The 27298-nt window shown below is 43.4% G+C and overlaps 1 protein-coding gene across 4 annotated transcripts; it reads left to right on the top strand.

The window, feature by feature from the left end:
- Positions 1-10588: 10588 nt before the first annotated feature.
- On the top strand, positions 10589-26920 carry SLC46A3 (solute carrier family 46 member 3). 4 transcript variants are annotated; one of them, XM_060129205.1, is made up of 6 exons: positions 10589-10939; positions 11396-11609; positions 16915-17785; positions 19249-19332; positions 23474-23630; positions 25651-26920. In XM_060129205.1, exons 2-6 carry the CDS (start codon positions 11421-11423, stop codon positions 25733-25735), a joined length of 1386 nt encoding a protein of 461 aa, XP_059985188.1. In that variant the 5' UTR covers positions 10589-10939; positions 11396-11420; the 3' UTR covers positions 25736-26920. The 4 variants fall into 4 exon arrangements, with proteins under 4 accessions (XP_059985188.1, XP_059985189.1, XP_059985191.1 ...); XM_060129206.1 differs by lacking the exon at positions 19249-19332; XM_060129208.1 differs by lacking the exon at positions 10589-10939 and having other exon boundaries at positions 11471-11609; positions 16497-17785.
- Positions 26921-27298: the final 378 nt, after the last annotated feature.

Genomic DNA, 27298 nt, shown 5'->3' with positions numbered 1-27298 from the left:
TTTACCTTGGGCAGATTTGCAGACCAGGTTCCCTTCTGGGATATCAAGCCAGGTGTGGGGTTTAAGGTGGTCTTGACTGGTGGAGCCCCTGGGCACCTGGCAGTAGCAAGTGCAAATCCTGTAAGGAGGAAACACCTCTCTCCCAGGCCTCCGGGAAGCCTCAGATTCCCTTTTTCTAGGGCAATGGCCTCTGCATAAAGACTAATGGCATTCAGGAAAACAAAGCTCCAGGAGAAAACACCAACAGAAACAAGAAACAGCAGCAGTAGACCGACACAAACTCTGAAAAACTCATCAGATGTAAATTGTAAACCAACTATGCTGCAGTTTCAAGAAATAAGCAAAAGTCCAGAGGAAAGGCTGCTCCACTGTGAAATAGTTCAGCAAATCAACAATTCATTCAGGGATCTGAATTCTTCCCATTTCTCCACCTTGCCCACTGTTGTCAGCAGCTTGTTTACCCCCTACTAGCTCTCGTTATGGTCACAAGATGGCTGCAGCAACTCCAGAGTTCACAACCACACAACTTCCTGAGACAAGAAAAGGGAGGGTGTGTTTCCATGTAGCCTCTTTGAACAGTGAAGCAACCTCGCAGACTTCTCCGGACACTTCACGTGTCAGGATTACATCACACACCCATGGCTAAAGTAATTACAGGGGAGGGAGATGGCTGGATTAGATCAGTAATGATTCTATTTATGGGACAAGAGATGGTAGACCTACCTGAGGGCTTGTGGAGGAGGACAAATATCTGAACATAATTCAAGCTTTTACAGCAAGGTTAAAAAAAATGTGTACGTGATGGGGCTGATTTACTTTGTTATAAAGCAGAAACTAACACAGCATTGTAGAGCAATTATACTCCAATAAAGATGTTAAAAAAAGGGGGGGGGAGGAGTTTTCCAAAGAAAATAAAAATACACTAATTCAAAAAGATACATGCACCCCAATGTTCATAGCAGTATTATTTACAATTGCCAGAAAATGGAAGCAACCTAAGTGTCCATCAACAGATAATGGATGAAGCAGATGTGATGTACATGTACAATGAAATCATACTCAGCCATTAAAAAGGATGAAATTTTGCCATTTTCAACAACATGGGTGGACTTGGAGGGTATTATGCTTACTGAAATAAGTCAGACAGAGGAAGACAAATACTGTATGATATCACTTATATATGGAATCTAAGAAATAAACTAGTGACTATAACAAAAAAGAAACAGATTCACAGATATAGAGATCAAACTAGTGGTGACTGGTGGGGAGAGGGAAGGGGGAGGGGCAAGTTAGGGTAGGGGAATAAGAGATACAAACTATTAGGTATAAAATAAATAATCTATAAGCTACAAAGATAAATTGTACAACACATGGAATATAGCCAATATATTTATTTATTTGTTAGTTTATTTTTGGCTGTGTTGGGTCTTTGTTGCTGTGCGCGGGCTTTCTCTAGTTGCTGCGAGCAGGGGCTACTCTTCATTGCGGTGCGCGGGCTTCTCAGTGCGGTGGCTTCTCTTGTTGCAGAGCACAGGCTCTAGGCGTGCAGGCTTCAGTAGTTGTGGCACATGGGCTCAGCAGTTGTGGCTCACGGGCTCTACAGCACAGGCTCAGTAGTCGCGGCGCACGGGCTTAGTTGCTCCGCAGCATGTGGGATCTTCCCGGACCAGGGATTGAACCCGTGTCCCCTGCATTGGCAGGCGGATTCTTAACCTCTGAGCCACCAGGGAAGTCCTTATAACTACAAATGGAATATAACCTTTAAAATTTTTTAAAAATAAAATTTCCCAGTTTGTGTAAAAAAAAATTTTTTAACTCAAACTGTAAATATATTACGCATGAACTAACATGTGCATTTACCAAACAAAAATATTAAGTCCAGCCCACATTCAGGAGAGGGGAATTGGGCTCCACCTGTTAAAAAGAGGAGTATGAAGGATTTGTGGACATATTTTTGCCACACACAGCAATTCTTTAAAACGAACACGCATTTGTGGGGAGACGTATTTTATCTCTGATGTTGTTTAGAACACTGGCCCAAGTTGTTAATAAAAAGCAACCATCCTTTAGTCATTTTTATCATGTCTTCACATCCTTCACAGGCAATGCACCCCTGCTATCTGCACGTGGGACAGAACCCCACTTCCCTGCCCTTGGTATCCCATGGACTAGAAGGAAGTCACCAATGTAGAAGATACGGGGAGTTCTAGGTTGAATTGTGTCCCGAAACCTTGTTTGGAAATAGTGTCGTTGAAGGCGTAATTCGTTAAGATGAGGTCATACTGGAGTAGATGGCCCTTAATCCAATGTGACTTGTGTCCTTGTAAGAAGAGGAGACAGAGACACAGAGACACAGGGAGAGTACACTGGCTGATGGAGGCCGAGATAGCAGTGAGGCGGCTGTCCGTCAGAGGATGCCGAGGATGGCCAGGGCCACCAGGAGCTAAGAGAGAGGCCCTCCGCAGAAGGAACCAGCCCTGCCCACACCTTGATTGCAGACTTATGGCCTCTAGAACTGTGAGGAAATAAATTTCTGTTGTTCTCAGTCTCCCAGTTTGTAGCCCTCTGTCACGGCAGCCCTGGGAAACCATAGGTCTTTGTCATCTCGGCTACTGAGCATGTGAACGGCACTCCTATTTGGGAAGTTGAAGAGAAGCTATTCCCCTTTCCCATCCCCGGCAACTACACCACAGACGCCTCACCCAAGCGTGGCGAGTTAGAGTCTCCCTCTGAGACTCTGAACCTTGAAGAGCGACTCAGTATCACCCTGAGATTCTCACAGCGGCGGAGTCAATAGAACAGCACTGCGGCCAGTGTCCTGGGACCAGGACCCGTCCCCGTGACCAGTCCTGTGGCAACTTCTTCACTTTGTCTTTCTTTTCTATGACTCCCCGGACTTCCTGTTGATTCTGTGAACTACCTAATGCCCTTCCAGAAAACTGCTCTCTTAAGTGAACCAGAGTCAATTTCTGTTATTTGTAACCAAGAATGCCGACTAATACACACTAGAAATTGGTTTTTGACTCAAATGCCTGTTTAGTTTGGTTTTATTTACCCATTTCTTTCCTCCCATGAGCCTTCTGCATTCATTCGTTTATTCACTCATCCGTCTAACATTCACTGGTTGTCTTTTACGCCAAAGTACTAGGTGCTTGGAATACACGGCCTACTAAGACATGGCCCCTACCCTTTAAAAACCCACAGCCTAGTCCAGGGCCGAAGAGTCAAGAAAACGGATGATTATGCTACAGAGTGTAATCGCTACGATTGAGAGAGAAGGCGCCTAACTTACATGTTAGGGAAGGGCGGGAGGCGTCCTGTGGCCACTGCTCCCTGAATTGTGTCTTAAGGGATAAACCGGATGGCAAAAGCAGGAAGGGAAAGGGGAGGGACATTCCATTAAGAGGAGGGAACTTAGCACATCAGGACATTAAGTTACTAAACCAGAGTTTAGTGTGTCTGTACGTAACATTCTGGGTGGGGAGTGGTAAAAGTCGAAGCTATAGAAGTAGGTAGAGGTCAGTGCTGTAGGTCTCACCTAGGAATCTGGACTTTATCCTAATAGCAACATGTAACCCCTGAAGTAGAGAGAAAGCAGCCAGTTTTATATTAGAGACTGATTTTGTTTTAGCAGCAGGGCAAAGAAGCTCCCACACTGGTTCTCTCCTTGGCTGTGTCCAATCTACTCTTGAGCCCACGAAAGACATTCTTCATTTCTGTTATAGTGGTTTTTGGGGTTTGGTTTTTCTGTTTGTTTTTTGGCCGCATCACTCGGCTTGTGGGATCTTTGTTTTTGATTTCTAGCATTTCTTTTTGATGCTTTCTTGAAGTTTCCATCTTCCTGCTTACATTACCCATCTGTTCTTGCAAGTTGTCTGCTGTTTCCAAAAGAACTCTTAAAATATTAATCATAGCTATTTGAAATGGTCTGTCCAATAATGCCCAGATCTCTGCCCTATCTGCCAAGTCTGCTTCTGATGCTTTTCAGATTGTGTTTTTGCTTGCCTTTTAAAATGCCTTGCAATTTTTTGTTGAAAGTTGGACATGACGTGTCACGTTATAGGAACTGCGCTAAATAGGCCGCTAGCCTGAGCTTTGCTATCAGTCTGGCTGGGGTTTTAGGCTGTGTTTAACCTTTTGTAGCTGCGGGTGCCAGAGGCTTCACAGTAAATAGAGTCGGCTCTTCAAGCTGTAACCCACTGTTCTTTACTGGAGCTCTGTTGCTGGTGGCCAGGTGTGGGCGAAGGGGAAGCTATTTAATCTTGGGATTAAATAGCAGTCTTTCAGTGGACCCATGTCCTTGGGCTGTGACCTGCACAAGTATTTATTAGCTTTGTTTCTCCTCCCTTAGGTGAGATAGGAAGGCTAGAGGGGGCTGGAGTCAGGGAAGTGCCCGTCCCCTTTGTTACGAGGATGCTCTAGGCATATTTCAAAATCTTCCCCTCCCTCTGCCAGGCATAAGGAAATCATTCTGGGCTCTTCAGCAAGAGAACCTAGTGGGGGTCCTGTAGACAAAAAAAAAAAAAAAGCATGGAGCCCCCTTAGGTGACAGATCCCAGGAGTCTCTTACTCTCGGGCTACTCCACGCTCAGCCTCCAGCAACTTATCAAAACTGCCATTAAATGTTCCTGCCAGCATGTGTCTCTAGCGCCTTCTGTCCAGCTAAGGAGACCTCGGCTGTGACTCTGGCTTTGCCTGTCCCTCCAGATCATGGGATGCAGCTGCGCCCTGTGACCTCAGGCTCTGAAGGGCGCAAGATAAAGCACTGATTTTCAGCTCCTTCAGCTCTTTTTGCTCTAAGCATGAGAGTGCTGACTCCCAAGCTCTTTACACGTTGGAGCTGAAAGCAATCCCTCGATACGCTGCTGTTGACTGAATAAAGTAGAATAATCAGGTCTGAATGAGCACTTGTGGAGCGAATGCACTAGACGGAGAAGTCCAGGATGAAACCGGGGTCTGGCTGCGGTGAGAGTGGAACACAGTGGGAGAAGGAATACAGTGGGGAGCAGATATTTAGGGAGCAGAATGAAAAGCTAACAAGCAAAAAAACTCATTAATAAGGAGTTCCGCTTAGTTTTGTCCTGAATACCTATAGATTACCTGTTCTGATTACCTGAAGGTATTCTTTTTTCTTTCTTTTTTGAAACAGCACAAATTTATTCACTTAAGCTCTAGAGGTCAGAAGTCTGGAATGGGTCTCACTGGGCTAAAACCCAGGTGCTAGCAGGGTTGCACTCCCGGAGCCTTTAGGGGAATAATCTGTCTCCTTGTCTTTTCCAGCTTCTAGATGCCACCTCCCTTCCTTTGTTCATGGATCCTTTCTCTGTATGCAAAGCAAGAAGTGTAGCATAGTCAAATACTTCTCTGGTTGTCACCCTCCTTCCTCCCTCTTTCACTTGTAAGGACCCTTGTGATTACATTGGGTCCATCCAGAAACTCCACATACCTGAAATGTCCCTGTGGCCATGCAAGGTAATTTATTCTCAGGTGCCAGTGAGTAGGACATGGGTCTGTTTAGCAGGGGCGCTATCCTGCCTGTCACAGGAGGGAGGCACTTGCCAGGAAGCAATGATTGGATTGACCCTCTTATAGACTCCAGGGAGTGCGGGGAGAGAGGTGAAGTGATAACACTTTCCCCTCTTAGTGTTCTGTCTTTTTTTCCTATTCCCTCTTCCCCTCTCTCTTCTCAGTATCAAGGGTAATTCTCTTGCCCTACTTTTTCCCCTTAACCTGAGGGTTTTCTGCAGAGCATTAGAAATCTATGATCAGAGTTACACGAGAAATAAAATAAACAATAATCCATCTGGTCAGGACTGATGTGAATGCTGACAGCACAAGTTATATTTCCTTTCATTTAAAAATACCCGCGGGCACGGCTCCCCATCAGTGTCATAGAGAAGGTGGCGTGACTGCCCTGTTTTCATAACCTTGGAGAGTGCAGTGGCCTGGAGGACACGGCAGTAAAAACTGGGTAATGGTGGGAGCAGCTGCTGAGTGGAAAGATAACAGAATACATTTTACCTTCCCAGGGCACTTGCGTACCGCAGAGCTTCTCCTTTATAAAATCTTCTTCTTAAATTTCCAAACTGCCTTCTTAAACTCCTTCTTTAAAACTCCACTCATTTTCTGTCAGGAAAACGAAGGAGGAAAGATGGGCGGCAGCAGGGCCTGGATTCCAAGCAGGGTCCTTTCCATATCTCTGTGAGCACAGGACTATAAAACGGCAACTACGTTCCATGAAGAATAACACAGCAACTCCCTTTGGGTTTGGTTTTCTTACGGGTAAAGTTAGGGGCCCCGACTAGAGGGTTTCTATGCTCTATGAGTCTCCCTGTTTTGTGAGTCTGGTTTTAAATAGGTTGATCCAGGCTGCCCAAAAGTTCACCCTGGTTCTCCCTCCATTTCAGAACAGTTCTTTCTCCATTCTTAAGTAACTTTTCTAGATAAAGGACTCTTGATTCCCCTTCAGCCGTTGGTATCCATCCTGTCTTATCTCAGGCCACCTGTCACAGTCCAAGAATGTCAGTTTGCCATGCGGTTGCTGATTCAACTTTAAAGTTTGTAGAACCACTTGGAAAAGAATCAATCTTTGGGGCTTTTTTCCTGAAGCTTTGTAACAAATATAATGATTTTACAAGAAATTGTTTTATCAATTCCTTTTCTCATTTCTTTTTAAATAAACTTTTTTCTGATTATAAATTAATACGTGTTTATTGCTGAAAATGTGGAGAATACAGAAAATTATACTGTCTATGGTATTTAATAACACAAAAATTGTTAGTAATCCGACCACTCAGAGATAATTGTTATTAAAATTTGATACATTACTTTATGGCCTTTTTTCTACACATTCATATGTATACTTTTTTTGTATTTTTAACAAAAAAGTATGTATTTTTAACAAAATTGGGATATACGATATACTTTTTATTTCCTTTTTTTTTTTTTTTTTACTTACTGTCATAGCATGGAAATTTTTCCATGTAACTAAATATTCTGTAAAAATATAGTTTAATGGCCTTTCTAAGGAGCTGGGGATGGAAGGCAGAGGACTAATCCTCTAAACGTGGCCTGTATTATGGAGTCACTTGTGCCTGAATTTCACGTACTCTGCTGACTTTAAATCCTTCCCTACTCCCATAGCCCAGTAAAAAGGGGACTGACTCCTCTTAAGGAGGAAAGTGATCGCTCTGTGGGATCAAAAAAGGAAAGGCCAAATTGAAGCAGAGGTCAGGTTCTTCTCTGTAACTGCTCAAACACAGTAGTACGTGTGTCTAATTAAGCAAGATTTAGCTTCCAATCCAAAGATTACTGAATACCCACCAAGTGTCAGGCCCTGTTCTAGGAGCTTTCACATATATCCTATGTCACCTGCTGTGGTGGAAAATGAAGCCACGTTTAAGTTACTACACAAATAAATCAAATTTGAGCTTCCATCCTGACTGAGAGAAGTCCATTCATCATTCTCTGAGTTTTCCCCTCCTTGCAAATTAAGACCCCCTCAAGGTGCTTACTTCATCCAGGTGAGTCAGTCTGGTTTAATATTTCTGTTGTGGAGAAAAGAAATTGAGAAGTCTGGTGTGACTGCTTAAGCTTCCAACTGCTGCTCTGGTGAGGCTGACACAGAAAACAGGAAGTCCGGCTCTCGGGTGTAAGGGTTCAAAGTCTACCCACTGAGACTGCGGCACAGATTGCAGGGAGGGAGGAGAACCCAGGCTAGCAACGGTTACCCCACACTATTGGAGACTGGGTTCCCAGTACAACTTTAGAGACAGATATTTTTATTTACAGAAAATCAGTTTTTCTCTTAAGGAACCCCAAGGCCCAAGGCGGCAGATGAGGACAGGGTGCAACATCATTCCCCTGTTCCTGACTGGCCTTCCCCTGAGACAGGAAAGGCTCTGGTGCTGGGCCTGCCGTACCAGCCCCGCTCTTTTACTGCACCCCCAGCAGCACCAGCACCGGCAGCGTGGTGGACACCTTCTTGCGGGCCATTATTGTACATTTCTCACCACTCGGCTTACTAGGACCGTCCCAACACATCACAAGTGTTAGAATAACTTGAAACCCCAAAGGGGAAGAGTCAGGATTTCTGACTCTTCACCGGGGAAATCCTTGGGCTCTTTGCAGATTTGCCCACCTCCTCCCCAGCAACCTTCAGATTCCATTCACCAGTGGGCTGATGGCAAGACAAAGCCCCAACCTCGGACAGGCCGAAAAACTGCCGCTCAGCCCAAATGCTCTGGATCCAGGGGCCCACTTGCCTTATAGCCACACACCTAAAAGAGGTATAAATCATACCAGTTATATTTATGACATAAAAGCTACAGCATTTGGTGATCAAAAAGCCAGGTACAGGACTTCCCTGGTGGCCCAGTGGTTAAGAATCTGCCTGCCAATGCAGGGGACACGGGTTTGAGCCCTGGTCCGGGAAGATCTCACATGCCACAGGTTCACCACAGCTACTAATCCCATGCACCACAACTACTGAGGCTGCGCTCTAGAGCCCGCGAGCCACAACTACTAAGCCCGTGTGCCACAACTCTTGAAGCCCGCGTGCCTAGAGCCTGTGCTCCGCAACCAGAGAAGCCACCACAAGGAGAAGCCCGCGCACCGCGATGAAGAGTAGCCCCTGCTCTCCGCAACTAGAGAAAGCCGGCAGGCAGCAACGAAGACCCAACGCAGCCAAAAAAAAGCCAGTTATAATTCCCAGGTCTCTGACTTTGCTGACTGGACAGGTGATGTCATTAGTTGAAACAGGGTTTTCAGGAGGGAATTGGATTTATAAGGAAGATGGTATATGTTTTGGACATTTTAAAGTGTGCAGTGTTTTTGTAAAATACTCGGGTGGAAGCTCTGGGTGTCAAGTTCAAGAGAACTGGGTGAGCTTGAGATTTGGGAGTGATGGGTATACTGGTGGTTGATCACAAGTGTGGATGTGACTGACAGGGCAGAAGAGGAGCTGGGACGGAACCTGAGAAACAGTACCCTTGGAGAAGCAAGCCCACTGAGGAAGCTAAGGCGCTCTCAGGGTGACAGAAAGATCGAGTTGTGTCATGGAACCCAAAAAGAGATAATATTTCAAGAAGGAGGAATTTGTTCAATGGCATCCAAGGCAACAGAGGTCAAGAAAGACAAGCATTGAAGTTAGGTTATGAATTTCTCAGGTAGATAAGACCTATCCAGGTCTGTTTTGACATATTATTGACCAAGGTCATATGATCAGATTATATTGTCTTTCAACAACTTGTGCTTGGAGTTGTATGATTAAACTCTTATGAGCACAGTATTGACAATCACCTACTTAGCAGTCATTGCTTAGTGTAACTAAGATCTTTTCACCACATCTTACTTTGCTGATTTTATCAGAAGCTTAAAAGCCATTTCTTCTTGAAACTAACAAAATCTAGTAGCTACTATATTCTGTTTTGGTTTTGCCACTTGAATATAGCACTGCCTGGTACAGCACAGGTTCTTTTGAGATCAGTATGTCTATTCATGTGTCAGGTGGTAACTCAATTCTCCCACACGTTTTACTGGAATACTACGAAAACGTTTTGAACATGATATGACATCCTTGGTCTTCATTTAGCTTGGGTGTATCGTTTATATATTTAGTCCACCTCTTTTCTCTGACATTGCTAAAGTACTTCTACTTGGAGCCAATGTGATCATAAGTGGAAATACAAATACAGGTGACATCAAGTGCCGGTACTTGATTACAAGACAATTCAGAATATGCTTACGTTAAAGTCTCTAGGTCATTAAACTGAAAACATAAAATTTCAAAATTCTCCTGGAGACCTCTGCCCTGGAAAATCTAGCTTTTGATCCCGTGGTTCCCTGCGAATGCATTCCTCCCCCTTACAAGAAGTAGTAAATCCAGCTCGTTCATCTTCAGGTGTGTTCCTGGTGGGCTTGCTGGGGGGAATGTACTGTCCCTCCTTTGCCCCGGGGATGTGCTGTATGCACACCTCGAGGGTTTCATCACAATGATCCGGTAAGGCTGTTAATGACCACCTGACAGATAAAGAAATGGACGTTCATAGCGATGAAATAATTAGCCCAAGGTTGCATCACCAAGAAGAGCCAGCGACCACATTCCAGACCCCGGCTAACCCTGCCAGAAGCACTCTCTCTCCCGCACCCTCCACGGGCGTCCCTACCCGGTCCCCCTCTTCTGCGTTTCTCAGAGCACTTGCCTGGCCCGCACGGATGCTACAGTGGCCTGCATCCCAAAATGTTACTTCTGCAGCAAATCTCCTGTGTGCTTCCGTGAGAAGTGATATTCGGACCCAGAAAAGCTCTCTAACCTCAGTCCTTGCACGAACCCCGGGGCTGCCGGCTGCGGCGGCCCCACTGGGGCCTCCGGGGGCGGGCGCTCGGGAGCGACGTCGGAGCGGACCAATCCCCGCGGGGGTGCCGGCCAAGGGGCCCAGTCGCAGGAAAGCAGGACAGCGACCGCCCAGGCGGCGAGGGACCAGCACCCCCGAGGCCCGTCTCCTGGGCCGGAGGCGATGCTCGGCTGGCGCAGCTGAGTCATAGCGAGCGCAGGCCGGGCCGCGGACCCAGCGACAGCCCGCCGACGGCTCAGGGAGCAGCTGCCCGGCGCGCGGGCCCCGCGGGAGCTCGCCGGGCGGAGCCCGCAGGGCCACTCAGGAGCTGAGCGAGGGCTGCGCGGTGAACTGTCACCGTTGTCACTCTGGACGCGGAAGTGCCCTCTCCTGTTTTGCTTTAAAATCTGGCTTGCGGTCTCCCGACCTGTGCATCTGGTCGAATTCAGCGGCAATTCCCCTTCCCATCCCAGCGCGGCGGCGCAGACCCAGCCTCCGTGCGCACTTGCTGCCCAGGAGCCCCTGAAAAGAGACAGCCCCCGAGACTCCGGCCCCGAAAACGGTCAGACCCGCGCCTAGATCGGCAGGAAGACTGTGACCGTGGGGTGAGTTAAAACAACATAAACAAACCCTTACGATTGGAAGCTGCTTTTTAAAGGCCCCCTTCCTGTCCGCTGTTCACAAGCAGCAAAATCAATAATAAACAATTACGTAATTGTCTCGTCCCCAGAGCAACCTCACTGTTTCCCTTATGAAAACCAGCTGGCAGTATTCAGTGTGGGAATTGTAGTGTGACCACTGGATAGCCAAAGTGGTAGACAGCTTATTAAGACTATCTTAAAGAATCATCTCAAGGGCGGGTTGAGTCCTTAAAGGTCCAGCTCTTAAAAATGGTAAGTATGACAGTCTGAGGTTGTTGTTGTCTTAGGAAGTGCTTACTGCTTTCTGTTCCCTAGTTTGCTTGTTTACTCCACAAAGTTCCCCCAACTTCCCCATCATTGAAAATCTAGCCTCTCAGATAAGAGTGCAACTGATTATCTCTCTCCTTTTCTTCTTAATAGAATTTCAGCTACCTACCCAAGCAAGATGAAGATTCCATTTGTGGAACCTGCCATCTGCTTTAGTGTATTTGCTATGACTTTGACTGCTCCACTGACAACACAATATGTGTACAGGAGAATATGGGAGGAAACAGGCAACTACAGCATTGCACCCGATAGCAATGTTTCTGAGTGTGCAAAAAACAAAAGCAGCCCAATTTTCACATTCCAGGAGGTAAGAAATTAAAATATTCCTAACATGTATTAAAAAGAGAATGTGCAACAGGATTTTAAAGGAAAGAGGATCCTGCACTCCTCATACATTGATCTCTTAAGGGTCACACGAAAACCCCTAAGTCCCAAACCAAAAGCCTTTATTCTCCTTTCTGTCTGAAGCTTCCTGACACCTTTAATCTGCCTCTTCTACTTAAAACCCCCTTCTTCTGTGACACTGGCTCTTCTCCTTTGTCTCAGAAAATGTCAGGGCAGTCTCATCTCCGTGGTTGTCTCCTTTCTTCTTCCCCACGGAAAGCCTGACAGTTGGGACAGGGCAGGCTGGAATGGTACTTGGTGGCCAGGGGTCGGGTGAAGCATGGGTCCTGCCTTTCCCTTGCCCACTTCCTCCCTACCCGCTTCCGCTTCACGGGCATGACCCAGTTTTCAGTGACCCCAGAAAGTGGACCATCCCTCAAGACTGTGGGCCCGGCGCCAGGGTCTGTCATGGGGTGAGGGTGGCATTCGTCATCCATCATTCGGTGTTATCAAATCAGTTTGACCCCCCAGTGCTGAGGAGCATCTGTGTGAGGATATGGGGGGTGGGGAGCACCCACTTGCGCTCTGAGGACACTGAAAATGTTCAGCCGGATACTCCAGAGCCCTTCCTTCCCCAGGTCCAGCCTCCTCCCCCAGGAGGTACGGCGCCAGTCTCCATTCCCTTAGGCAGTCTTTACCAGTCTACCAGTGTCCAAATGCAAAGCAGAGAGAGCATCCAGATTTGGAAATCCCCTCCCCCCCCACCATGACTGAAAAACCACCACACTTGTAAACTTTGAACTCTTCCCCTTGGGAATATTTTGTGATGGCAAAAGAGTGGTGCTGCTTCCCCAGTCAAAAGATGAAAAGAGTCTAAGGGACTCTGAGTCATCTGCACCCATGGAGAAAAGAACAGATTATTTCTGAACAGCCATGCAGATATCAAGGTTCTGGCCTAGAGTGAGGTCATAAAAACAGAAGGGCCAACAAGGGGCTCTCCTCTTGGTCTTGTCTCCCTTTAAGAATGTTCCTGTTACATGTATATATCTCCAGGGAGTAAGAAGGTTCCAGAGGTTCATCAGTTTCTCCATTTCATACTGTGAGTTCCTTCACCAGCCCCCTGGGAGCAGTGGGAGGGACAGAGGAGAGGACTTGAGTGTCTGGAAAGGTCGGCTGTCCTCACCCTCTAGAGTGACGGGAGACGGGCCTTGGTCCAGCTGCTTTGGTGACCTCTGTGACTGTGCAGGTGATGAGTGTTGGCCCTGCTCCCTGCCTAACCCAGCTGCTGAAAGCCCCCCACTGCCCAGAGCAGGGGTCTCATTTTGAAGATTTCTGCCAAATTTTTTGATCGATTGACTGCTGTTTCACTGGATTAATGTTCAAGAGAACATACCGCCCTAGATCCTTGCCTTACAGTCGGTGCGCTAGAGCTATAGGTGCTTCTTCTAAGATTGGGGAACCAGAAACCATCCCACCCACAACTGGGACAGGGCGTGGCGACCCACTCACCACTCGCTCCTTAGGACAGAGGAACACCTCCTTCTGACCCCTTCCCTGGATCCTGTCCCTGCTCAGCTTCTCAGAGAATATTCTGCCCCCTTTAAATCCGAGAACAAATGTTCCCTGTTCTGTGAGCTTCCACTTAGAGATCTGTGGACTGTTCTTGTAACCCTAAAAATAAGAGATGTCATAGTACAGGGTCAGCCCCTGATAAAATAAATAAATGACTTTTTCAGCTCAGATTTTTCTCAGATCTCTCCCAAAAGATCAGTTGTGTGTAAGAATATGTGTTGAACCTCTGTTATGCTGTTTTTATTTAACCTTCCCACGTAACAAATATACACACTTACATACGTATTGGTACGCAAGATAGTGTCATGAATTTCAGGGTAAAAATATCAGAATAATCGGAGCGATTTCACTTATATTTAACATTTTGAAAGTCTATTTGGATGAAAGTCATATTTTTCAATCTATCTGGGGTTAAGGTATATATAACATATATATTCATATGGCTATTGATCTAACCTATCTTTCAAATCTTCAAGTTTTCTGAGCCCTGTGACTGTAAGTACAACTACATACTTCTCTTGGGCGATGAGATTAATCTCTAACAGGCCTCTTAACAAAGTGGCAAGGCTGTGGAAGGAAACTCTTGGCAAAGGGCAGAGAGTAGGGAATTCTGGGATGTCTATTGACTTTTGTGGAGGAAGGAATTTTTAAGCCCCTTACCGCCCTCTCCTTCCCTTGTAAATGATTGGTTTTGAAGTGTTACACCGGCCACTGTGGCCTGTTCTCTTCAGGCAGCTTTCAAGATAGGGACTCTGCCGCTGGAGGGGACAACTTCGGGTCACCCAACAGATCACGAAGTTGTTCTCGCTCAGGAATTTATTTATAAACCTTTTAATAACACAATCCCTGGTTACCAGCAGGTAAGGAATACCTTCTGCTCAACTGGAATATATGCATTTTAGCCTATGAAATTGTGCCTTCCTTAAAATTGATAGCACTTTCCTTAGTTTATCCCCGTCTCAGTACCTTGTCATTCTGTTCAATCTTGTATAGGAGATAGCTTTTTTTTTTAACTCTGATTTCTCCCATCTACCCTACTATAACACATAACACAAAATTCTCCAGAGTTTATAATGTTCAAACACAATTTCTTCTGTCTCAACATTGATTTATGGTTGAAATATGCTTTGAGTTTGTTAAGATCTGAAATTCACAACATGGTTTGCAGATGAGGTGAGTAGTCTGTGTAACAGACTGGGTTGGGATGACAGTAGGAAAAAAGGAGGGGACAGGACTTAGGCGGAGGCGTGGAAATGGGAGGAGGAACCCCAGACTGGAACATCTTGCTGAGGAGTTGATTAAACGATAACTGTTTCATTTATTTGTTTATTCAATAAATATTTACTTGATGGCTTCTATATCTGTAGGAGATACAAAGATGTGCTCAAAAGATCTAACCTAGTAAAAATGAAACAGCACTGACTGTATGTGGGCCCTGTGTGGAGCACCTTATATTGACTTTAATTTTAAGTCTCCTGACAGCCTGCAAGGTTGGGACTGTTGACATTCCCTCTGGTCAGATGAGGAAGCTACAGAGACAAGTCATTTGGTCAGGATCACACAGAGCATGCAAGCTACAGAGGCCTGTTTTACTTGATGGTTTGTTCATTTAATCAATCTATCTATCGAGTACCTACCCTCCCTGGAAGCGCTGTTCTTAGAGCTGGTGATACTATGGTGAAGAGGACAAGGTTTCACCCCAGCCGGGAGCTTAGATTGTAGGAGGGAAGTCACACAATGCACAGATCGGATAAAATATAATTTCCTGTCAAGGAGCCGGTGAGTCTCTAAGGAGAAGAACAACAAGGATAAGGGGCTGGAGCGCTGGGTGGGATTAGTGGGGTTGCTTTGGATTGAGTGATGGTCAGGGAAGGCCCTTCTGAGGAAGTGGTTTTGAACTGAGGAAGTGAGCTGTGCAACGATCAGGCAGAGGGAACAGCAAGTAGCATGGAGGTTTGTGGGATGGCTTGTCGGCCGAGAGGAGTGAGGAAGGGGAGATGAATCAGAGGCTCCGTGACGTGGGGTCGCCCCTCGCCGTGGCAAGGAGTTTGCATTTATTGCAGTGTAAGGAAAGCCACTGGGGGGTTGACAGAGGAGTGACACGAGCTGATGTGTGTTTTTAAAGACCACTCAAACTGTGGTGTACAGAACTGACTGTATTTGAATCCAGAGCTCAAGCTCTTAATCAATACACAAAAAAATACAGCTGGGGAATGATAACTGTTCTACGAGAAGGTTCAGAAAAAGGAGTGATGACCCCTGTTGGAGAATTTCAGGGAAATCTAGGTGGGACCTGACTATGGACTGTGCCTGGAGCATAGACCGTATCTGGGGGGAGAGTGGGGATAACGCTGAAGATGAGATCAGGCCACGTCTCGGGGGCCTTAAATACCAGGCTAAGGAGTGTGGACTTTCCCAGGCAGTAGGGAGACACTGCAGCTTCTGAGCAGGTGAGAGACATGCCGATAGTATGCTGTGGTGCTATGCAACATGTGCCCAGCAGTAGTGTCTGTGATCTGCAAAGTGGTAAGATTGACATTATATTCTGAATTGAATGAAGAGACCAGTTAGATGCCAGGGTGGTCCAGGTGAAAAACAATGGGAGTTGTCATCCAAGTGGCAACTATGGGACCATCAAGAAGGTAAAGTGAGCAACTTTAGCGGGACAGGATAGATTGTGTTGGGGGGCATGGACGAAGGGAAAGGCTAGAAGCAAAGATGACTGAAGTTTGGGGTTTGAGTGACCAGAACATCTCCTGGCAACATGGAATGGCTTGAATTATATAAATATATAAAAATAAAAATAGGCTCACTATTTTAAAAAGCCATTAATTCAGTATCTGATATTTCTGTGGTTAATCATATTTTTGTGGTTTTTAGGGTGCTTTCTAAATATTACATGAATAAATCTTTTTTAAAATGAGTTTAGTAATCTCCATTATAGAAACGGCACATATCCTTTAATATAAAGTTTGGAAAATACAGAAAAGTGGTGAGAAGAAAAGGCTTTTAAATCACCCCAAGTTCTTCCCATCATATACCTAGTGTCACGATTGTTACATCTGCCAATCCACGTGTACGTAGTTGTTTTGGGCCTCAGGAAAGTTGAGTTTAGCTCACTCCTTAGTTCATGGCATGCTACCATCTTTAGTCAATACAAAGCTCCTCTTCGAGTTTTATCTTAATTTTTAGTAAATAAAGGAATATTTGTGGAGACACGTGAAAAGGACAACTGAGCTCTATCTAAATAAAGGCCTATCAGATACGATGTTTACATGTGATATTCATTCCCCTTTAGACAGAAAGGTGTGTCATGGGAAAGGGTACCGTTCTTGCTTTAGAACAGTGGTCATGATCTCTTAGTGCTAACTGTTCACAGAAGAAGGAGAAGTCATTACATAACCAGTCCCTGAGGCCTTGGGTTCTGCGGATCCTCTATGTAAGTCAGACATACACCAATACACACACTTCTGTTTTTATGGATTAATGTCTCCACTGTGGTACCTGAATATTGTGACTGAGCATTGATGATTGTATCACCTCTTGATATTTGCCTTGTGAACTGGATGAAGATTTAAGCTATATCAAACCCATGCACTAGAGATTCCCCATCCCTGACCTACTGGCAATATCAAGAAAAAGTATGTACCAGGGTATTTTTAGGCATATTGTATAAGCCTCTGTAAACACTTTGTCTTCTTTTTATTTATTTGCAGGAAGTTCAGAAAAAAGTGTCTCTTTTTAATCTGCAGATGGACATAAGTGGGTTAATTCCTGGTCTCGTGTCTACATTCATGCTTCTGTCTCATAGTGACCACGGAGGACGAAAATTCCCTTTGATTTTGTCTTCTGTTGGTGCTCTTGCAAACAGTGCTTGGCTCTGTTTGCTTTCCTATTTTGCCTTTCCAATCCAGCTTTTGATTGCATCTACCTTTTTGGTTGCACTTTGTGGCAATTACACCACACTTCTGGGAGCCTCTTTTGCCTACATAGTTGATCAATGTAAAGAAAAGAAACAAAGAACAATTCGAATAGCTATAATTGACTTCCTGCTTGGAATTGTCACTGGATTAACAGGACTGTCTTCTGGCTATTTTATTAGAGAACTAGGTTTTGTGTGGTCGTTTTTAATTGCTACTATGGCTCTTACTGTTAACTTGATTTATATTTTATTCTTTCTTGAGGATTCGATGAAAGAGCCTTCATCTCAGAATGTTTCTGTATCATGGACTGAAGGCTTTAAAAACTTATTTTACCGAACTTACATGCTTTTTAAAAATAATTCTGGTGAGCAACGATCTTTGCTCTGTTTGTTGCTTTTTACAATGATCACTTATTTTTTCGTGACAGCTGGCATTTCCCCCATTTTTATCCTTTATGAATTGGATTCACCGCTCTGCTGGGATGAAGTTTTAATAGGTTATGGATCAGCGTTGGGTAGTGTCTCTTTTTTCAGCAGTTTCCTAGGAATATGGCTTTTTTCTTATTGTATGGAAGATATTCACATGGCCTTCATTGGAATTTTTACCACCATGGTAGGAATGGCTATGACTGCTTTTGCCAGAACAACATTGATGATGTTTTTAGGTAAGTTACAAATGTAGCCTAGAACTGTGTATTGATGTTTACATAAAATGAATTTAGTCTGTTGGGTGAGAAACTTTAATATAAAATTCTCTATTTAATGCATTTTAGTTCAAGTAAAGGTAATTTGTTTAAAGCTAGCTTTCCAGAAGCTGAAAACCAACTGACTTTAAAGAAAAAAAAAAAAGTTGAATAACCACAATTTTCCAAATTTGCACATTTGCCAAAAAATTGTTTTGAGGAACATCCTTCTTGTGAATCAGTCCTTCAAAATAGCATTCAAGAAACTTGAATATTTCTTAAAATGATGCTAAGAAGGCTACAATTTTAAGACAAGTGTCTAAAGTATACTCAAAAGATACATTAAAAAAATTCATTGAATATATTCAAGAAGATTTTGCAAATTGATCTTTCAGCAAATTGGTCATTTCATGAATTGGCTTTTGAGGAATCACTTTCTGGCAAATAGGACTGCTTCCTTAACTAGGGCTTGAGTGAGATACTGTGTTTGAAAGGGTTAAAGGATCTGTTAAAGTGGGACCTCAAGAAAGATCCAATTTAGTCTTTTTCTACAAAGGCAGTGTTAACCTCTTGCTACCTTGCAGGGAAGCAGAGTGACCAAACAGAATTGGGCTTAATTTCCATCTACAGCACTAGGTGACCTTGGGCAAGTTACTGAACTACTCTGAGCCCTTGTTTTTTCATCTATAAAATGGGCATAGTGGTACCTAAGTCAGAGGGTTATAACGAATATTAGAAGAGATAACTGTAAACCACTTAGCGCAATGCCAAGGGTTCAGTAAATGCCAGTTCTCCCTCCCTGTTTCCCTTGGAGTTGCCAACTCCAAGTAAGTTAATATATGTGAAAACATGATGAAAACATAAAGTGGTCTGCAAATGTAATATCTTACCATTTTGTCATATAACTAAAAATGCTACTATTAAGGGTCATAATTTAAGAGCAGAGGCAACTTGTGTTCGTGAAATTATTCACCCACAAAGATGAAGAAGCAAGAAGAAACCAATTTACCAATAAGTAGATCAATATAATAAAAGAATTTTAACGATGAGAATGCCAAGTCTGAAAGAGCAAAAACAGAAAACAAAAAATTTATTAACAGTCGCAACCTGCTAAACATGACGTTACTCTAATAACTAGGGAAACAGATCCATTTCAAGTGGCAGATTATATAGATCTGGACCTGTAACTTCCATGAACTCTTGTTCTCTGCACTAGAATAAGAATTTAAGAGTAAACTTAAACTTGAGAGTAATCTTAAACTGACGTGTCTATAGTCTATCTTAATTAATTAAACAGAATTCTACCATTAATTAATTCAGCCGTTAGATGCAATGAGTTAAGATGCTTATAGAAAATGAAGTATTTAGAGATTAAGTGTTCCGCCTTTAAAATGAACCCTTAGTTTTCTGATTCAGCCAGTAATTTCCAACTATTCCTCTCACAGTCAGGCTGCCATTCCTTTTCACTGTTGTGCCATTCTCTGTTCTACGGTCCATGATATCAAAAGTGGTTCGTTCTACTGAACAAGGTGAGTTTAATTTGCTTAAGGAACAGAATGAATCTGTGATCTGTACCAACTCGTATCTGTGTACCATCAGTGTTTGATTCTTCAGGATATTCTACAGCCCTTTTTCTGCACAGAACTCCTTTGGAATTGGTAAGGGCTGCGTTAGGAGAGCTTATATTCAAGCAGGGGAGCCCCTGCCCGGGGCCTGGTGCTTTAGAGGGCTTTCTCTGGAGCTGCCCCGCCCCAAGGGGAGGGGAGACCTCAGGGCCAGGCGATATGCCCCCTGGGAGCCCACAACACTCCCCCCTTTTAGGCTACACTCTGGGTACGTGTGCATGGGTCCCCATAACTCCCAGCTGAACAGCTCATATCCAGTGAATGCCTTGATGATCCTCTTTCTCAGACCCGTTCTCCTGAGGGTAGACTGTGACCCCAGTGTGCTCTCCTGTACACCAAAGGGGTAGCCAAAGGGTGACTCTTGACAGGAGGGTCTGGCCCAACCTTGGAATCGCAGGGCGGGGTGTCTACACCCACGTGTAAATGACCCTTTCTGAGCAGAACAAGAGGTAGAATACGATGTGGGTGGCTGCAGCCTGCAGGCTGGGGACTGGAGGGTGAGGGCCAGCTCTCCCAGGGCTGTCATGTTCCACATGGAACTCTAAAACGTCTGAGAATTCTAAGTTTGTGTCTGACCTCCAAATCATTAGGAAGGTATTTTCTCAGAGTAGGGAGACAGAACATACCTTAGTTAACAGTCTGTTAGTCAAAATTGTAACTTTTTTTTTTTTGGCTGCGCCACACGTCTTACAAGATCTCAGTTCCCCGACCAGGGATTGAACCCAGGCCACATCAGTGAAGGCCCAGAATCCTAACCACTAGGCCACTAGGGAACTCCCAGAATTATAACTTTTAAATACTTAGAACTTGTAGGCCTCTAATTGTATTCTTACGCTGGATCCCCCAAATGTTAGAGCTGGGCCTGAGTCAGAGTCCTAGAAAAAACAGCATCCCACTCAGCTGATTCAATCAAGAGACTTCAGGGAAGGGCAGCACAGAGGAGAGGACGGCCCAAGGAGGGAGGGAGCAGAGAAGAAACTGCATAGCCTTCTCCTCCGGGACCCCACTGACCAAGTCCAAGGAAGTCCAAGTCATAATATCTGTGGGGTCAGCCTCCCGAGCACAGAGCAGGGCACAGAAGATCCAACAGCTGAAGGGGAGGACAGAGAATGACCAGTACAGAAGGAAAACAAAAATTAAATCTCTAGTTAGGACTGGGTACTTGTTAGATACTAGGCATATGTGGTTGACCTCCTTTTGCTTTGATCATATGAATATTATATGAGACCTTGGAGCTTTCTTTTGTTCCATGTCTTAGCCTGGTGCAAATGTTCATATCAAGTGTTTATGAATAATTCATAATTATGCTATTGTACTTATGGCCCTTTAGTCAACACTGGAGAAGACTGCATAATTCAATAAGGCTGAAAATACATTTCTTGATTCTTTTCCACTCATAAGATGTAGCACATATTCACACAGCTGTTTATAGATTGTGTGATGAGGATTAATTGGAAAACCACTTAGGAATATTAAAACTACAGTATGTAAAAACCTACCTGCTTCCTTGAATTATGCAATGGTTTCTTAGATACGACACCAAAAGCACAACAAAAAAAGAAAAAATAGATAAATTAGACTTTATCAAAATTAAAAACTTTTATGCTTCAAAGGACACCATCAAGAAAGTGAAAAGACAGCCCACTGAATGGGAGACTATATTTGCAAATCGTACGCCTGATAAGGAACTTGTATCTAAAATATATAAAAACTATTAAAACTCAGCAATAACAAGAAAATCCAATTAAAACATGGGCAAAGGATTTGAACTGACATCTCCCCAAAGATGTACAAATGGCCAACAGACACATGAAAAAGTGCTCAACATCATTAGCCATCAGGGAAATGCAAATCAAAACCACAGTGAGACCCACCAGGATGGCCAAGATGAAAAAGCCCATAAGAAGTGTTGGCGAGGATGTGGAGAAACTGGAGCCCTCATACGCTGCTGTGGGAGTGTAAAATGGTGCAGCCGTCTTACAAAACAGTTTGGTAGCTCCTCAGACAGTTAAACAGAGTTACCTTATGACTCAGCAATTCCACTCCTAGGTATATACCAAAGAGAAATGAAAACACATGTCCACACAAAATCTTGTACACACACGTTCACAGCAGCATTATCTGTAACAGTCAAGAAGCATAAACAATGCAAATGTCCATGAACTGATGAATAAACAAAATGAGGTGTGTCTGTCCAACGGAATATAATTTCGCACTAAAAAGAAATGAAGTAATCATAAGTTGTGCTGCTCAGGGAAGTTCAGCAACAAGCTAGAGCTACTTCGTGAGATGGTTGTTTGTCAGAACACAGCACGGCCTGACCGAGTTCCCAACAAGAAAGGACTCAAGCGGCTGCATAATAGGATTAGCACCATACCACCCGTCCCCGGCTGTAGCAAGGGATCAGAAATAAAATGAAACAATAACGTAGATACATAACTAGGAGAACTTCTTTCCAATTAAACTAACTTCCTGTACTGTCATAAATCATAGAGGCAGTAAGTCCATATGCTGCTTGATGACTGGTAGTCGCCCTTGAATGAAGCTTTTATTCGTTCATTTGACAAATATATATTAAATGTCTACCAGGTGCCAGCTCCGCCCTGGGGACACAGCAGTGAAAAGAGCATATGTGCCCTTGACACTGACAGAACTTTCATTTTGGTCAAAAGAAGACATATCTCTGATAACCCAGCATTCTGCATAGAGATGTTTGTTTTATGAACATGTGTCCCGTTGTTCAGTGAAGACTGAAGCAATGTATGAGAATATGTATAATAAAGTGAAAGTTTAAATAGATAAAAATCAATACACAGTCTAAAAGATCAAGACCATGGGGAAAGCTAAAGTCTAGACATGTAAACTATAACCAAGCTAGATCCTCAAGCTTGCCCTTTTCCTTCCTATCAGTCCAATCAAACACAATTATTTATAGGATTTGCACTGTCTGTAAGAAAAATATATTACAATTTGTCATGGAAAAGTAAACTTGGCAAAGTAGGGAACAAGCAATGGTTTAAGAGTCTGCAGAAACTATGTAGGAACTTATGCCACGGAAGCCACAGAGAGCTGAGAACAGCCACAATTGTAGTGATGCAGAATTTGACAAAGAGGAAAAAAAGCACATCAAGATGACCAGCTGTCTTTCAGAAGTTTCACTCTTCAGTCAGTATGGTCTTGGATTCCAGACTAAATTCAAAACTTGTAGAATAATGACCATTTCTCTGATTGTGAGCTTGGGCCGACCATGCAGCCATTTCAGGCTTCTTAAGCAATGCTCCATGGCCTGCCCTTTCCCACACTCGGCATGTGGCAAGCGGGAAGGACAGCAGAGTCCCCTCAGAGGGGAGCCAGTTGTAAGCACGTAAGACAGAAAAATACGTTTTAAAGAATCACTCAATGTCAGACTGTGGCATAACCTTCACTAGAGCACCGGGCACTTATGTAGTTACTTGATGAGTCACACAGGAATCTCGTGTGACTGAACTTTTTGTTACTCTGGAGGAAGAGATCAAATTCAAATTGCAGAATGTATGGTAAGAAGATTATCTCTCTGCCTTGCCTGTCACTCTTGCCAGATCTGACTTGACCTTTCAGAGGGCCGGTGGGTGGGACGTTGCTTGCCTGGGAGCCATCCTGCCCCTGCAGGTGTGTCCCAGATTAGTGCAGGGACTGAGAGTGGAAGGTGGCACCACGAACCTCAGGGGCAGGTGGGGCTGCGTCTTAGGCTGTAGCAGGGACGGGAGATGCGGCAGATTCCACACGCCTCAGCTTCCAGTGCCTCTTAGCTTTGCTGCACGGACCCTGGAAGAACTGATTCCAGCTCCTCTCACACCAGGTCCAGGGAGAACTCCTGAGCTCCGTTTCTTCACCCACAAAACGGGTGACTGCCTTCTCGGGGATATTGAGGGAGTAGCTTTCCTTCACCAAGCAGTGCCCCCAGGGCTGCACTTTTCACTGAGTAGCCATTTTCTGCATTATTTTTGTTTGTTGTTTTGTAACTCAGCCTTTTCTCTCTCTCCCTCCACACCCTGACCCCAAACAGGCACCATGTTTGCTTGTCTCGCTTTCTTAGAAACACTTGGCGGAATCACTGCAGTTTCTACTTTCAACGGAATTTATTCAGCCACTGTTGCTTGGTACAAAGGCTTCGTCTTTCTGCTCTCCGCTGTTTTATTACTAATTCCAGCCATCAGTCTATGGTATGTCATTACTTTTTATCCTTTTATCAAAGGATAGATGGATTGAATTCCCTGACCTCACCAGTGCAATTACATAGATCTGTTGAAGTTTTGCCTTGGAATGTACTTTTCTCAAGAACTTTTAGACATGAAGACATCTGTCAATAATTTTGGAGACTTAGAAAGAAAGAGACAGTGGTGTGGCCAACCAGGACTAAGAGAAAGAAACACTGGGTTAGACAGACACTCTGAGAAGTTACCCCCTTATCTTTAAATATGAACAACTGATGAATTTAGTGTCTAAGAATATGTATGTATTATCAGTACATATATATTCATATGTATTTTCAATACACATATATTCTATGAATATGTATATACATATATATACATTCAGACAATGACTTCCTACAGTATAATATCCCCTGAAGGTCAAAGATTACTCTAAGAAGATATACTTTAATACAGATCCTTGGGTAAATGACAAGAGCAGATAGCATGCACTGGATATTAAGAATTCTCTTTCCCTTACAGAGAGTTGGCTTATTTGATGATTTCCTTTTCAAATGTAAATATCCAAGTAAATACAAACTACAAAATTCTATTTGTGAATAGTACATAGACTAAAAAGACCAGAGGCATAAACTTACAAGAAATATGTATTCTCCCTGTCCCTTTCAATGAACAAAATGTGTAAGCCAACTAGATAAGTGGTTGTGAAAACGCACAAGCAAATATATTTGACACATTCTCTGGGGCCCAAGCATTGAGCTAAGAGCTCATTAACCTGCCTCTGCTGGGCTTGCCCATTTCACACGGCTGCCGCAGAGCAGGGTGATGGGGATGGGTAGAAGGTGGGGCACAGGGTCTGGCATCTGCCTTCCCCTAAGCACTGTGGGCTGTGGCTGCGAGGGAGGGAGAACAGAATCTATCCACACAGGCTTTAAACTCTGCCATGGCTGTGAACTCCTTAAAGGGCTGGCCTGCGTCTTATTCAGAGTAGGACCTCAGTACATACTGTCTCAGTGGGATGCTGATACCTAGATCTGTGTTAGGTGGACTACCATAGTATTTACAGTTCCTCTGTAACTGGGATGAAAAGCTATTTTTGCTAGGTATCTTTTTAAAAGGAGACTATCACCTATTGAATTGGCAAAACTAAAACTCCACGCTTTGCTAGTGAGCACGTGATGAAACCATCAACCTTATACTTTGCTGGGAGTAGTGTTATTCGGCATTATCATTCTTGGAAAGCAATTCATGAACATGTATCAAAAGCTTCCCCAAAAACTTCATGGTATTTGAACCAGTGATCCCATTTAGAATCCTATCCTGAGGAAATGATCAGAAATGTCAAAAATTTATATATAAACAAGTTCATTATGGCAAAAAATATTTTAATGACCAAAATGGCCAATAACAGGAAATGGTTAAGTAAAGGATGGTGCATCCGTACCATGAACGATGACTTTAGTAAGAACTGTATTACATGGGAAGTAGAATAATGGGTCATGTTAATTTTATTCTTCATATATTTATAAATACTCTGTTATGAACACATATAACTTTTATAATTGGAAAAATCAGTGCAGAGAGATTAAAGGTCATTGTGCTTTTAATAATGCATCTAGTGTAAATGTAGTTGGTCTTCTGAGATTTTTTTTTAATCTGTTCAATATTTTTAAAATTAAAATTGCAGGTTATTTTCATTATTTCCTGATGTCTTCTATCCTAGCTTCAGTTATAGGTATTAAACATGAACTTCAGTAATAGCTTTAGTTACAACTATTTTATGTGGACTATGTGGTGGAGACAATGGGACAGATGGACATTTTAGGGATCTGGAAGGGGAAGAACTCATGTAGATTTTTTTAATTTTTATTTTCAGAAAGCTATGCATAACAAGCCTGTTAGATTCAAAATACCAGTATCCTCCTTCTTTGTGTAATTTATTAAAAGCCATGTAACCAGGGAAAAGATGGAATACAGATTATTTATTATTTATGTATTGCCTTAATCGATGTCTTATTTGCTTTGGCAGTGCTGTCAAGTGCATCAGCAGGAATGCGGGAAGCTATGTCCTTCTTATACAAGAAGAATCCAGCGAAGACACTTCAGACAGATGATTAATTGTGAATAAAAAAAATCCAAATGCTCATATCATATACTCTTGACTTCTGAAGGATATAAACTAGCTCCACAATCAGTACTTCATGAATAATCAATGCTGCAAGTCCTTTCTTCTAAACTAAACAGTCAGAAATAGTTGCTGATCTAGCTTCTTACAGCACCGTGCACTTTGAGCACTTTATGAAGACCACGTGACATATTCCCAGTAGATAAAAGAACAAATCTCAAGACACCTCCCACTTTGGGATTTACCAAAGAAACTGAAACTTATCGGTATAAAATGGGACTAAGAAATCTGATACAATCAAAAGCAATAATCTCCCTGATATACTCCAGTCTCTCACATTAAGACCAAGAAGAACTCTTTGTCTGACTCAGTTTCTTCATCTGCAAAATGACTTTTTGACCCCTCTCAAAGATTTTGAAGGCATAACTGTTGAAAATTATGATGTCAGTCGCTTATAGAAGAATGATAGAAGTTTCAAGTATTCATAATATAATTTTTTCTACTTGGGTAATGCTTTGTTTTTTAGAGCCCATCAAGGTGTTAGTGATAGTCAAAGCTCTCAGTAGCTGCAATATCCTTCAAAGGGAAGCACTTTAATGAATACATTTTCACTTTTCCTAATATGTTTCATCAGTGACAGGCATGATAATATTTCCATAAGTAACACAGGGGTGACTGAAAAAAGAGATTACAAATAGTTCCTACAGAAATGTAAAAACTGAGTAAACAGGCAATCATGATGTAAAGTAACTAGTACTTATAGAGTCAATATTCACTCCTTCTTTCTGTCAAAGGGTATCCATCTCTTACTGCCTTATACTCATCCTGGGACCACCATGGTCCCTGAAAACACCGCATCCTCTCCTGCCTCCTGTCTGCACACAAGGTTCCACTGGGCCTTCTTCCCTCCCTACGTTGAAACTTTTAAGTCTCAGCCAAGGCATTGCTTCCGCTTCCTCCGTGTCCCTTCCGAACATTTCTACCCTCCCCTCCTGCCCACCTCCACCCCCCCACCCCCGTCCCTGCAGGGCCCCCACAGCTCTCTGGGTACTGCCATCCAAGCATTTTCCCTTGTCTTGTAATGTTTGTTCCCCTACTTGACAATGAGCACCTTGAGGACAGGGACAATCTTTGATTCCTCATTATATCCACAATAAAATTTGAATTAAATGAACACAGAGTTTTGTTTTCACTTGTAAAAATCATTTAAAGCTATATATTTAATGCATTATGAGAGTAACCACTGATACCATGCCATAGTCATTAAGCCAGCCTTGCAAATAAATTGAAAAATATGTAGCCCATATGCATTTATATTTTATGGTATTTTCACAGGTCCTTCAATATCTCCCATTTTCTAAGTTTCCATATATAATAACACAAATGTCTTGAAGTACACCTAGCTAATTAACTCCTTTGTAATCTCTTGAAAATAGGTAGTCTTCTGTTTCATAACATTGTTTACGGCTTTTTCCTGTAAGGTAATCAATGATTGCTTCACCAGCAAATAGCACTCACAATTTAAAAGACTGGAAATTCTTTTTTCCAAGAC

This window comes from Lagenorhynchus albirostris, chromosome 18 (assembly GCF_949774975.1).
Source record: "Lagenorhynchus albirostris chromosome 18, mLagAlb1.1, whole genome shotgun sequence".
Taxonomy (NCBI): Eukaryota; Metazoa; Chordata; class Mammalia; order Artiodactyla; family Delphinidae; genus Lagenorhynchus; species Lagenorhynchus albirostris.
The sequence above is the reverse complement of the archived record's forward strand: the minus strand, read 5'-3'. Positions and strand labels throughout refer to the sequence as shown.